Genomic DNA, 15,040 nt, shown 5'->3' on the forward strand with positions numbered 1-15,040 from the left:
TCCAACCACACACCTTTGAGTACCTACAGACAACTGCAAAGTGGTTTCATTCCTCTCCCCTGGGGTCCACCCCCAACTAAACCCCTTGTCAGCAGGAAGAAGCCAGAGCATCATCCACCCTTCTCTACCCCACCGGCCCACACCTCAGGAATGAGATGTAATCAAGTCCAAGGGGACGGAAACGGCCTATATTAAAATAATGTAAGGACGTAAGGCAGAAGTAGTGATAAGTCTGATTTCTTTAAGAGTATAGATATAGCCAAAAGTTAACCAGCGATGTTCCTTGACTTCCCTACCACTGCAATTATTCAGTGCTTAAGTGGCACATATCCTCCTTGACAGGGGGCAGGATTTGTGACTCTCCCAACCGCATCTATAGATAGCATCATCACTGTAAAACCTAAGACTGGTCTTTCAGGTATCTCTTCCAGACTCTGCATTTGGGGGGGACCCACTGATGTCAACCGTACCTGTGGACAAGCGTGGGAACTGATGCAACAAGTTCTGAGATACCCTACCCAGAAAATGTCTCAGTAAAGAAGACAATTTTTGCTTCCCCAACCCTATGAGTTCATCTCCAACCAATTAGCAGACCCAATTCCCTAGAACTTTAAAAATCACTACTTTTAAAAATCTTAGCCCCTGAATTCTTGGGGAGTTGGATTTTAGAAAATACTATCTCCTCACCAGGTGTGATATTAAACCCTCTGTCCACTGCAACTCCTGCTGTCTCAGTGCATTGGACTTTACTGGACCTGGCTGCGTGGTAACAGGAGGGCTAGCATTCATTGAGCTTTTAATAGAAAAAAGCCCACCATTTAATTCTGGCGGCTGTTTGGGATGGTAGCATTCTCACTTTATTAAACGCAGACTAGAGTTCAGAGCTTACTTTCTCAAGGCTATCCAACCAATAGGCGGGAGAGTTGGGACTGCCTCTCAGATTTGTCTGACTTCTAAAGCTTTTCCCTGCTGCCTCCAACAGATTCATAGTGGAATCAGTTATATCCTTAAGTTTCACTCAGAAAACGACTGAGATGCTGATAAATTTACCAGTCCAGTTTGTGATTTTGAGTACCTTAATGGTGTCAAAAGCTTTCCATTTTTTACCTAGCAGTAATATTGCCTTCTCCCTTTTCACCAGGCATAACACTCCAAGTTTCCAGACAATCACATTAAAAACCTTACTTTATTATGCACTAACTTTCTGTATGCTCTGGGCCCAAGCTCAACCAAAGAAATTTTAACCCTGTTCTAAAAAGTAGTTGTACAGTATCTCCTTAACTTCAGCCTACTTTGGCCCTTACACTGTGTAATGAGTAGCTCCAAGATAACTCACTTAAACGGCTCAGTGAGCAGCCAAAGACTGCTACCATCACCAACCAGGCCTAGTCCTTCTTCTTCAGACTTGCTGCACCTACAAGCATTAATAGTTTAAGCAGCTACTTAAATGCAGAAATGTGCATTCAGAAAAGCTTTCCAGGTGACTCTGCCAACTCTGAAAGTCCCTGGTGTAAGCAGTCTCTATCTTTAATGGTAGTATACAAAGTTTAAAAAGTTTTCATGTATGCTATTACACTGTGAAACATTTAAACAGCAAACAGTCCTGAGGAAAGGCTAGAGTGCTTTTTCTTACTGCCAGGACACTCAAAATTGCGAAAGACCATGGCTGAATCATCTATAAAGCAGTCACTCCTACAGATCGATTTGAAAGACTAAAGAAAACTGATTTGGGGTGTTATGTCTGAACATTTGAAAGGTCTAAGCAAGCCTTAATTTCGTATCAATGAGGAAAATAGTGAGGCCCAAAATTGTTTTGAGAGGTGGTTTTGGGGGTTGGGAACAGGCAGATCATATGCTAGATCTTAAAACAAAAACATATAATTTCTTTTATTATATTGAAATCAGCAAGGGGTAGGGGAGGAAAGGAGCATAAGCAACTGACCTGGACAAACTTGGTTAAACAGAATCACTGACCTTTGTGAAGTTCTTTAAGCCCTACCTGTTTTATCATATGCTCACAAAACATGCCCTGACTGATGTTATCACCAGTAATATAAATCTCTTAATGCGATTTAAAAACATTTATTTTACATTCAGGCATAAAGTGTATTTTAGAGGAAGTAATTTTTTTATCCTAATTCTATTTTAACAAAGCCATTGCAATTAGCTTCCATTTTCTTTCAAGTGGAAGGTGCAGGAAAACTGGTGGGGAAGGGAGGCTGGAGGGAGCAGCAATATTAAAAAGCAGGTTATAATTAAATATCTTAATGGATAACCCTTTCCAGATGATTGCAATTACTCTTTGTCTTTTATAGGAGTGATGGAAGAGGTTAAACAAGAAAATCCCAAAATATGAATCAAAATGAACAATTTAAAAGAGAATTCTGGACACTGTAGGCATGCATCTGGATTGGCTTTCATCACTGTTCCAATATCCAAAATCTACCCCTTTATCAGGATTCTCTCTAATGCCATCTATTCTATCTGGCTTTCCTTGACCACCCAACCTTTAAACCTCACAACTCTATGCTATTACTGACACTTCGTAGGGATGGAAATCAAGGTGTGAAGTCCAGTAATTCACCCAAGGTCAATCTGCTATTAAGTGGTAGGGCTGATACTAGAACATGGACAAGCAGATCCCAGCGGCCATACTCCTGGTGATACATAAAGTTACCTGGATAAAGACTCAATTACGACAGGGACTTTATTTCCCACATTTCCCAGGGACTGAAAGTTATCTGATTCACATTAACTTAACAAGACATGTTAGAGCCTTGGATTGGTGTTGTCAATAAACAAATTTTATTAGTAATTCCTTGTAAAGATACTGAGAAGCTTAAAGTCAATGACTAATTCATGCCGTATACACATATTCCTGTTTTGGATTTTTCTATTAGCAAACATCCTACTCAACTGTCATTAGGGGTTTTGAGTACATTCAGAAAATGAAACCCCACAATCAGTTTACAACAAATGAGTACATATGAAGTTTTTCTAACCAAACGAAGCTGCTCGAAAAACAAACACACCTTAAAAATAGGAATGTACTCACACTTAGTAAGAATGTACCCATTATTACTTAAATAGGCAAATCAAACTACTAAAGAGAAATGTCAATACTTGGGATTTTAAGTGAGGTTTCCTCCCTAAACTCGGAAATAAAGGAAATTAGACAGCCCTCAGAATTTACTTGTGAGATTAATAAATCACACAGTGAATGGGTTAAGTCATCTTTATGAGAACAAAATTACTCCTAGCCATGCAAGCTTCAATACATCTTGCTTATCAATCTAAGTAAAGAATTTGTTAGGCAGGACAGATAATGATAAATTATAGAACTAAAAGTGGAGAGGCAAAAAACTGGCTGTGCCCAAATTGACACTGTGGAGTAAAAAAACAAATGCATGGTATCAGAGATAAAATGTTTTGAACATTTCGGTCCCACTGGCAAGATCATCTCTATTGTAAAGATATGTTTCAGGCAAACTTCTCTTACAAAACAAGGAAACTTCTGATTTTGACTTACATATGTCAGCTTACAGTTTTCAGATTGTTCACTGATTTCAGACATTACTGTAGCTGTGATTCCCAAATTAACACATTAGCATCCTAACTTGGTACCTTAGGATAGAGACAGAATGTGCTGCTTTTTCAATGCAAAAATCCCTGTCTAAATCAGCCTATCTTAAACAACTGGGCACATGAAATTAGTACCTATCATCCTGTGAATTCAGTTAATTCAAGTTCTCCAGTGTGAGATTTGTTGATCCTTCATCTGGCTAAATGTAGTTAGTGAATTCTATAGCCTCTGAATAAAGCCTCCTGACAGAGACTATAGAATCAAGAGAAATACACAATCAAGAATTTTTCCTAACAAAAGCTTCCAAATCTTTCTCAGCAAAGACATCCTAAATTAAGTCACTTAGCAATTTAAGCAAGTAGCAGGTGGGAAGTATTGGTTTTCATTTTGATAAAACTGGAAATGATGAAATACCTTGAGAACAGAATTGTCTTCCTCTATAGATGTTACCATGTTCAAAAAAGTCATATCCATGGTAAATTCAAAACACTGAAATATCTCATCAATGAAGTATATAGAGTGCATACTATTCATGCATATGTAAGCAGTGGTTTATTTCTAAGGTTGGTTAAGGAATACAAATCAGGAATTTAAATTCTAAATATAAAAGAAAATGTGCTTGAAAACCTTTTAAGGCAAGGTATTTGGTTACTAACAAAAACATTTTAAATTGGTTCTTTGAAGTAGACCTCAACTAGTCATTTCTTTAGTTCAAAGAGGATAGGCCAAAAAGTAAGTATCCTACATAATTGCAATCTGTTGGTACAAAGTAATATAAGCAGCCCTTCATAAAATTCCTCAGCAAACCATTAATGGTAGAAATTTTCTTTAAGTGACTACGAATATAAGAACTTTAACCAGAACAAACCTGTACACAGAAGCTCAAGATGCATATACAACTACTTTCAAAGATACAAACTTAGGGCTGACTACATGCCTTTTCAGTATTTAAATACCTCCAAGTAGGAACACTGCAAAGTCTTACCACCAAAGGATACTACCACTAGTTTTGTTAAATAGGCCTCTGAGAATGTTTCTGTGAATAAACACCCCTTTGCTTTGGTTCTGAAAATATATTTCAAAATAGCTAAGGCAAATATTTATGGGGACACAGCTCAACATTGGGAAATTAGTTGGAAGAGGTAGAAGTAAAGCCTTTTTTTGCAATGTGTTTCTGCATAAAGGTAACAAATCTGTGATCCAGGGAAAACACAACTTAAAAATGAATCACTCTTTTAAAGGATGTTTAGAGATAATGCTTTTTAATATTTCAAATATTTAAAAAAATCTCATCAAAATGTATCACCTTAACAGTATTTTGCACACGTGGAATTTCATATCTAAATTTGATGATACTATTTTGGTTTATTTATGGCTACTTACAAGAAGACTCACAGTAATAATGTCCATTCATCAGAGTCTTTTTCTTTGGTAGAGCCTAATGGGACCAGGCAGATGAACTATCTTACGCAAATGAGATAGTTAAAGCAAATTCATAGTAATATGAATTATAAGGGTTTTCCTTTAATGGAAATGAAACTTAAAAGGATTTCCATATTTATCCCCATTGTGGTTTTGGAAGCTTAATATCCTGTTCAGAGGTTAAAGAGTTTGAATAGCTCACACAATCCTGTAAAAATTACAACTGGCTGCCCTTTAATAAATAAAGTCATTGTAAAGAATTACATTTACATAGTGAAAAGTGAATACATAGCATTTCAAAATTCAATTTTGGAAGTACTAATAAGTACTGACCCATAACAATATACACTAGCTATCTTTTTAACTGTCCATCATTAGCACCAATAAAGATTCAACAAAATTACCTTTATTCCCACATCTCAAAACAATTCTGAAAATTCTTAGTGAAGTTTAACTATAGTCACAGACCTTAAATATTCACATTGTTTTCTATGTCTACTGAAAATAAATTCACTACTTTTCTGGATATTCTTTACAAAATCTTATTAAAATTCCTGGTATTATCATCCCCAATTATACAGTAGCACAACCACCCTATGTAGTTTCACATGATAGCTCTGTAGAGGTTTCACATCTAAATTACCAAGAAAACCCTTCCCTCCCTCGCCTTGCACTCAGCTTAATTCTATACTAGTCCTTGGATTATGTACCACTGATCAAAATTGGTATAATCAAAATTACCACGTTTATGGATACAATATTATGCCATACAGAACAACAAAGTTACACATAATGACAAAGATTACTAAAGTTATGCAAGACAAGAACAAACGTTAGGACATGCTAGCTAGGCAGAGTCCCCAGAAAGAGGCTTCTAGTATCCCAAGTTCAAATAACATTGACAAAATAATAAACAATTAACTTAAGAAAATTATAAAGCTACTGGCAAATTAGGTAATTGCTAAATAAAAGGAGAGCACGAGATTAAACTCTCTAATATTTACAACTGCAACATACTTGAGTAAAATTACAATTGTGCACCTATCAGTGGCTTTGTAACAAAAATAATTCGTATACACAGAGCAAAAATTAAGACAGTTTTCAGCTCAACAGAAGTTGAATCCAACCCATCTCAAAGGTATGCAACAGCTCAAAGATTTACCACAGGATAAATTCAAGATTAGCTGATAAACAAGAGCTACGTTACTAGTGTTTAAGACAAGATTTAAACAAGTTAAAGTCTACTGCTTGATCAGAAGTCAGATGACTGTGCAAACTTTACCTCAACAGAAATATACTGATATGTGCAAACAAATCTAAAACCCCCACTAGTGGTTTGCCTGGGAGGCTGACTTTTTTTTTCCTTAGAGCTTCCTGATAACAACCATAAGCTATAAATACAGGTACAATGCACAGTCAGTGATCATTTCTTTTTTTATTATTGTTAGAATATAAAAGAGAGAGCATAGGTTTAATTTCATTTTTATATGGAAGACTGCATTTACCTGAAAAAGAAATATGGCATCACACACAAACACGCTTTAGGGGAACAATATATTTAAGAATATAGTGTCATTCTGAATGTTAAAGGAAAAGTGATCCCTGTTTACTGTTAAAATATGTAGTGTGAAGTTCTTTAAGGAAAGAACATACTGATTCTTTACTATGTAAGTTTTTGTGAATTTAGTTTTCAAATCACAGTAATCCACATAACCATTATTAACAGCTCTATTTTATAGTACTGCAACAAGCCAACAAACACTTAAATGCACTTCACATCAAGAGTATGTAAACTTTATTTTGTCCTCTTCAAGCCTTCAGAAAGTTTAGGGGCTAATTCAGCAGCCAACCTGGTCAGAACCTCTGAAGGCAAAAGTTCAGTGCCTCACAGTGTAAATGACCATCTGTGGCACTGCATACCCATCTGGTAGTGAAGTGTCCCCCATCAGTGGCTTCCAGTAAGGCCTAGAGTTTAAGGTTAACATAAAAAAGTGCCACCTTTGTTTTAGATTAGTGATGGACTCTGACAAGATAAAATAAAGTTATTCTGTATATTGTTATACTTACAAGCAGCTCCAATCCTGAGTATTTATGGTAATATCTAAACATACAAAAATGTATGTACATTTTTCTCCACTTTCTTGTAAACAGTTATCAGTATACTGTTTTATCCCTTTATCATTGAAACATGCAAATCATACATACAAGTATAAATACACAAAAGAAAACAATTTACACTCATTCAAAAGCCAAGCAACAAAAAACAGCTACAGTATTCAAATTATAAATAATGAATGCTTGAGGCATCTTATATTCCTAGAAGCAGCCAGCCATTCATCCTAATGTTCTTAGCTGCAATTGTAGAAATACTGAGTGTTGCACCTTCCATGCTTTTACAGTATTTATAACACTATCATATGTGGAGATAAAGACTTGTTTACTATAATCTCTTCTTTTCAGAATGAAGAATAAAGCAGCACTTACAAATGTTGAGGCAGTGGCAGCAACAGCAGGTGTTACCACTGCTATACCAGGAGGAATTTTTCCATTCTAACAATTTTTAAATTAAAAAAGTAAAGGAAAAATTGACCTAAACAAATTGTTACATGTTCATTCCTTGGGCACTTAACAGCGAGTCCAGCATGTCGAATGTGTCTTTGTAGTCCATATGCTGGCTGTTTGTACTGTACTCGTGATTGGCATCAGGACCGTTGGTCTCCACTGGCTTCTTGTCCAGTTTCACGAGGGTGCTGAGATGTCCGTAGCCCACCTGGTATGTGACAGGGGGAGGAGGGGGTAAGGGATAGTTAAAACCAGAGTTGTGAGAGGATATATACTGCTTAACAGAGGAGGAAGAACTAGATGAACTACCTGAACTTTTGGAACTTTTGCTCATTTTGGAGTGATGGTTGTGAGACGCATCATTGATATGCAGCTTCTTCCTCGAAGAGCTGGAACTAGAGGAAATGCCATCACTGCTCAGGCCAACAGGACTCCTCAGAACAGTGGGTGGTATTCCATCAGCACTGTGTTTACTGCCACCGCTGCTGCTGCCACTGTGTGAGTAGGAATGCTTGTGACTGCTGGCATGGTGGCGGTTTGAAGGATGCTCCTTGTGCTTCTCCTTATGGTCTCTGCTAATATGTGGGCTCGAGTGCTTGCTCTTCCCACTGCCTTCATCAGAAGAGCTGTGTCTTTCTGAGGAGGAAACTTTTATCTTCATTTTTAGTTCTTCTTTACTGGCGCTTTTATCAGTGGGTGGTATTGGAATCCTTAACTTCAGTGATCCACTCTTTTCCTTTTTATCTACCATGTATTTTTCAGGTTTTTCAGGATTTGTGATGGGAATTTTCATTTTAATGGGAGAAGTTACAGAACTGCTGCTGGCTGCCTGTAACTGCACGTGTTTGTGTTGCTGTTCTACCTGGGCAGCTATATAATGATCCCTTACATCAAGATCAAGAGTTTCTAGCTTACGTTTTTCTCTATATTTATCTAATGACATTTTCTGAGGAATTATTCCAGGAGTAGCAGAAATTGGCCCATGGTGTTTACTGCCCCCTGCTTTATGAGTATATTCTTGCTTAACAGAAGAATGATCAGAAATTTTGTCAGGTCTGTGATGTAATCCTGATTGCAGCGATATAGACGGTCCCTGCTGGAAGTTGATGTTGTACTGGCTACCAGACAGAGATGTCTCCTGTTTCTGTGAATATATCTGTTCTGTCCTTGCTGATTCTTGATGTTGAGGCCACTCCTGGTGTGATGACAAACCATATGAGGTACTTGGCATTCCTGTTGCTAGCATTGACAAATTATCAGATGTATGGCTGTCTTGAACAGAAATATTTCCTGAATTTAGACGTACTGGAGCAGGGAATGCTGATGTAGATGGTTTTTGAAAATTTGGGTTTGTAGGCACACCAGTGACACTATCTACTAAAATGGAATTCTGGACCAAAGATGAACAAGGAAGTGGTGTCTCTGACACTTGTCCATCTACTTTTGGTTTCTTAGTCGCCTGATCTGCCTATTAAAATAAAACACAAAAGAAGCGGTGACAGCAAAGGAATTTAATACAAATTTCTTTGTTTACAAAGATTCTATATTAAATATATGGAAGTAAAATCACCTGGGGATCAAGGTTTTATGTTGCCAGTAAAGAAATGTCTTAGAGGCATAACAGAAGGCTATAAAAAGTTGAAAACACTGGTTTTATAATTAGATACAAGTTAAATCCTAGCCCAGTATTTCAGAAAGTAATTTAACTTGTTTAGGCTTTAGTTTCCCATTTGTAAAATGAAGAGAATATTTCTGTCATAATCACTGTGAGAATTAAAAAAAAAGTATAATGTACTTCAGCAAAATCCCCTGGACACACTAGTTGAATATATATGTGGCTTATGATACACTGCAATTATTTAGGAATACTGAAAAAACTATTTAACCACAAAAATTCAGATTGGTTAGCTATATAATTGTTAAATCCTGCCAATTCTCTTACCCTCCAGTTTCGAATCCTCTTCAACCTACTAGGCGTTTTCTCCAATATTTGTAGAAACTCATGTGTTAGCTCTAAAAATAAAATTTAAATTTAAAACTTAGAAGGTGCCTTTAGGATTTAAATTTCTCTTAAATGGGCAATATTAAAAAGGGACCTTAAGAGTTCATCTACTTCACTTTCACCCTCCTTTTCAAACTTCGGTGTATACAGAAGTAGATACAACTCTGAAAGCAAATCCTTTTTGAACGATTACTTTTTCCCCTGATTTTACTTGCTTAATTAGAATCTCTAGAAAATTTAGTAGCATTAAAAACACCCTCTCTGATAAAAAAATCTCCAATTATGCAAACAACACAGTAATTCTTGTTGCAGACAAGATCCATCAATAGATTCTTTAAAAGTAGTGGACAAAAGTTTGAAGAAAAAGGTGACTTATACATTCCCAATATATCTTCCCCAAGAAATTTATTAATTACCAAGAGAAAAATAATAACTTTATAGTGGAGAAACCCAGCAGATACCACCCTAACCAAGGGATCATGGTTGACATCACCAGTCAACTATGATCACTTGTCATATCAATGTTATACTCCTTGATCTGATGCACCAAGCAGGACACAACCTAATTCTACAGTATTCTTGCTAAAAATGTAACTTCAGTCTGATAATGAGAAAACATTAGACAAACCCCAATTGAAGAATATTCTATAAAATTAATTGGTCATTATTCTTCAAAGTGCCAATGTCATAAAAGACAAGAAAAGATTGAAAAACTGTCACAGATTGGAGGAGACTGAAGGGACATGTCAACTAAATGGAATGTGGGATACTGGAATGGAAAAATATGGAACTTTGAATAAAATCTGTGGTTTAGTTAATATATTGTATTAACGTTAATTTCCTAGTTTTGATAATATATTGTTATGTAAGATGTTAACATCAGGAGAAGCTGGGTGAAGGACATACAGAAACTCTATACTATTTTGCAATTGAAAAAAATTCCTCCACTTATACTCATATTTCCTAACAATCAGCACTATTAACATATTAGCAAATTGTTCTGGTCATAATTTTGTATCAATTTTCTTAAAATTTAGGATTACAATGAGATAATCCACTTTTCCAAAGTGGTATGGTTCTGAGGAATTATAGTTTTATACCCCTAAACAGTGTCACTAATAGTTACCTGCCACTCTCAAGACAAGTATTAATTAGTCAAGTGAGTCAGAATACCAATTGATATTAATAATGCCAATTCAACCCCAACACTGGAGGGAACCTCTGTCAGTAGACACTACACATATGTTAATTATTTTTTAGTATAAACAATAAGTTTCTTTATATAAACTATTCTAAGCAAATGCTAAGACTGACAATGACAACAATATAGTTTGTCTCAAGAAAGTAAAGAACATGCAAAAAGTCTGTAGCATTATATGTCTACAAGTGTGACTAGCCCTTGAAAACAGCGTGCTAATAATTACCCGCCACGGAACTAAAATCTAACCATTAATTTTTCAAAATGTAACTTCCTTGACGATTTCATGACTATTTCCTGCTAAAGTCTCATGGGGTTTTTGATCCGGTTTGGATGAAAGAAAATCTAATGCCTGGACCTCCACTTTCTCATTGGAAAAAAAGACTACTTTTCTGCTTGAAACTAGTAAATGTATCAAATACAAGGCACTTTTGGTTCTAACATTAACAAGAAATTGTTTTGACTCAATTTCTTTTAACAGCTTGGTTATCAAGCACTAAACGCACATAAACTTCCTGGGCCAAAATCTGGTACACAAAATGTAATCTTTGTTTTTCTTTTAAGTATCCTACTCTATTAAGTTTTATAGTAGAGGAACAAAAGATTCTGTCACATAATTTTTTACTGTAATTAATTAGCTGCATGTACAAAAACCACAGTATGATACCTAAAATACAGGCCCATCTCCCTCAAAGTTAATATCCAAGCCAATTTTTTTTTTCTAGAACATAGTCATTAACTGAACTATTTTACTTCAGGTATCATACTAAAATTCAGATATATCTATCTTAAATTTCAGGTGATTTTTGTGATCAAAACATAAAAAAAGGCTGCTATAATAATGTGCTAAAAGTCTTAACGTATTAAGTTTTCCAAGATTCCTATTCTATTGCTCTCCAAATGAACAATGAACCTGAGCTTTTTCAGAATGAAAGAGAAGTAGCTCCTGTTGTGTCAAAAAATCTCCATAAAACACAAAACTTCACCTATGACCTAAAAGCAGAATAGAAGACAGATTATTTTTTGGTAAGCTTTACTTTAGCACTATGTATATAAACTATTTTTAAGATTATGCCTACCTAATCTTAACCTATTAACTACTAAGATAAAACAATGGCATAGATAACCTGAATTTTTAAGATACAGAACAGATAAAAACAAATCAAAAAGCCCCCATGGTTTTCAGAAGATGTCATTTCAACTCATTGAAGATTTTCTTCCCTCTAGATGAACTCTGAAAAGCACCTGCCAATTTAAAGAAAACAGCACAATCATGCAGCAATATGGCATGAGATATACAATCTTGAAGCAAGTTTTCAAAGAATATAAAAAATTAGAAAATAAACAAATCCAACAATGAATCATATTTTACACAACAGGAGTAGGAAATGATGGCCAGTTGGCCAGAGATGCCTCCCGCCTGCTTTTATCAACAGTTTTCCTGGAACACTGTCATACTTACTCATTCATAAATTGCTTAGCTTTCTAGCTACAATGGTAGAGTTGTGTAGCTGCAACAGAGACTTTACGGCCCACAAAACCATTACCCTTTGGTCCTGCACAAAAAAGGGTGTAGACTTCTATCTCAAAGATTTTACTGTAAGACCACATTTCAAAGCTACTCAGGTCTCTCACTTAACAGATGTTCTCAAGAGCAACAAAAGTGAATCCTGTTTTCCAATTAACCTCAATTTTATAAACAGAGCTAGGAAAAGTACCGCCCCCCCTCCCCCCACGCCAAAAGCTAAAAACCCAACATGTCAGTTCAGGTGTATCTATCATAGAAGAAGTGTTATCTAGTTCCTTTCTGAAATCTATAGTGCATGGTTAAAATGTTTGTATCCAAGAATCTCCCATGTCTGGCCAGCTCTTTTTATTTCTCAAACAGAAAAGTTTTTTTCTTATCAAAATTCCCAAATTCCAGGCTTATAATCTATAGAACCCATAGCCCCAAATTTTTGTTGTATATTCATATTTAATAATGCAAGGTAACAATGGCACTACAGAGCAGGAAATAACCCCAAAATCCTGTTAATATTCAACTTTGAGTCTACAACATTTAAAACTCAACAGAATTAGTATACTTTAAATAGGTATTCTTGTCCTACAGAATTCTAAATCATATTTCTCAGAAAAGTTCTGAAAGGGTTTTAGACACTCAGTCGTGGTTAATATACATTCAGTTGGGTTTTTTTCTTTAGGTTAACAAATTCTTATTTTCATCCTGTTCATTTGATTGTGTGATTATACTTTTTATTGCCAAATTATTAAAATGAAATTACATTTATGTTTTTAAAGAGTCCTTGTCTTTTGAAATACAAATTAAAATATTAATAGAGGAAATGTTATTTCGAATTAGCATTAAAAAACTGTAGTGTGTGTGTGTGTGTGTGTGTGTGTGTGTGTGTGTTGTAGTGGCCAGAACTGCTAACTGGTCAAGTGCGCAATGAGTATATGGGAATTTAGTTTTTCAAACCTATAAAGGAGTAGATAGAATTTTTCTGTAATAAAAAGTTTAGGAAATATTTCTAATGTTAAAAAAATTACTTTTCTCTACTTACCATCTAATAATTCTAGTGTAACTGTAGGATCGACATATTCCCACCAATGCTTTCCATCAGTTGACACAGGAATCTCCCAATTGGACCATTTGCAAGCCAAATGAATGCACACACATGCTATCACTGTTGGTTTGTACTGAAGACAGAAGGTTGTAAGATGCAGACTGTTGTACAGCAGGTTTGAAAATGAAGAGCCACAGAAATTCAAATATGTAAAACAAAGAAAAACATTTGCCAATAAGATTAGAGCAAAATTGAAATTATAAAGGTTTTAAGTCTAGAGTATAAAACCTTATTTTATTAAATTAAAAGCTAACAGTCATAAAATTCTAATACTAAAAAACTATATAGATTATCAACATTCTTTTCACCTTCATATGCTGGAGTATTATATTAATATTTTATTAACACTACTAATTAATTACTAAGTAAAATTAATATTTTTAAATTTTGTTTTTCCACCTAAATTTGAAGTATTTTATAAAGGAGGGGAAGATCGTATATTTGCAATAATCACCATAGGTAATACTTTAAGCTTTTTTGTGGTATTTTTGTTTCTTGTGTAATATCACAGTAAAAATGTAAAGAAAAAGACTATTCGTAAAATTGACAAAGTAATTTCAATGTCACATTATAATCAGGGACTATACCATTTGATGTGGCTTAAAAGGCATAATTCTCTAGTAAATCAAAGAGAATTTACACACACATCTATGTAAGTAAACTTTTGCCTTCTTTCAACAAAGCCACAAAGAAAACTTACCTTTTATCAAAGAGCTTCAAGGCCCAACGTTGCTAAATAGTACAAAAACACTACCTTTTTCTCCTCCCACTATATACCAAATATTGGGCATGAATCACCTAAACTAGCCTTTTATAACTGACGTTTGAAATTTAAGATTTTGGGTACTTTTTGCTCAGAATTACTAGGGATAGAACTTAAATCCCAACAATAAACATCTGAGAAAATATATTAGTATTTGCCAATCTAAAACTGTAAATAAAGGTTATCAGTGTCACAAGAAATTAAGGACCACACAAAGCTGGTTTGGTCTCCTTTTCCCCAGTAACCCACTTAAAAAACAAATTTAAATCATTAATATAATTAATCTAGAACAGACTGAATATTAGATTAAAGGCTCCTTAAAACTATTCTTCCAGTTGATTTTCAAAATTGATGAAAATGTTAACTGCGCAGCCATAAACACATACCACTTTTTTGCTTTATATATACCGAAAAGTAAGGTTTTTTTTAAAATAAAAATTGTATTTATGTAAATCCAGGCACTGATAGGATTTGACTACTTCTAATTTACTACTTAGTGGGTATTATCTGGAAAAAATTCCGTTATATAAATTTTATTTATTAAAAAAGCTTTAATGATTATTTTAAAGTTAAGACTGGATCAATGTGAAATTTAAAAAAAATTGTCATTTAACTATAATTGTAAACTAAAAATAGCTTTATACTTACCAAGTTGCTCGAATTTCTACGTTAAGTTTAGCTCTTTGTAATCTTTAGCTGCTATTCAGGCTACCAATTTTAGACTTATGCACTCACAAATCGAGAATATGTCATCAGAAAGCACCACTACACTTCACATTGTGCATTTAACCCCTCTGTGCCCAAAGTCCCTTGTACAATACACCGCAAAGCAAACAGGAAGGTACCACCACAGTAGATGGTCCAGTCTCCTGTTGCAACAAGGGTA

The 15,040-nt window shown here is 35.0% G+C and overlaps 1 protein-coding gene across 3 annotated transcripts in view; it reads right to left on the reverse strand.

The window, feature by feature from the left end:
* Nucleotides 1–4,822: 4,822 nt before the first annotated feature.
* Nucleotides 4,823–15,040, reverse strand: part of CCNT2 (cyclin T2) — a 43,115-nt gene continuing 32,897 nt past the window's right edge. For 2 of the 3 annotated variants that reach the window (XM_045560117.1, XM_045560119.1), the window contains 3 exons: nt 13,329–13,492; nt 9,510–9,580; nt 4,823–9,035 (listed from right to left, as the gene is read on the reverse strand). In XM_045560117.1, the coding sequence (XP_045416073.1) occupies nt 7,608–9,035; nt 9,510–9,580; nt 13,329–13,492 (1,663 nt within the window). In that variant the 3' untranslated portion in view covers nt 4,823–7,607. The remainder of the gene's footprint in view (nt 9,036–9,509; nt 9,581–13,328; nt 13,493–15,040) is intronic. The other variant, XM_045560118.1, reaches the window with a different exon arrangement.

This window comes from Lemur catta, chromosome 8 (genome assembly GCF_020740605.2).
Source record: "Lemur catta isolate mLemCat1 chromosome 8, mLemCat1.pri, whole genome shotgun sequence".
Lineage (NCBI taxonomy): Eukaryota > Metazoa > Chordata > Mammalia > Primates > Lemuridae > Lemur > Lemur catta.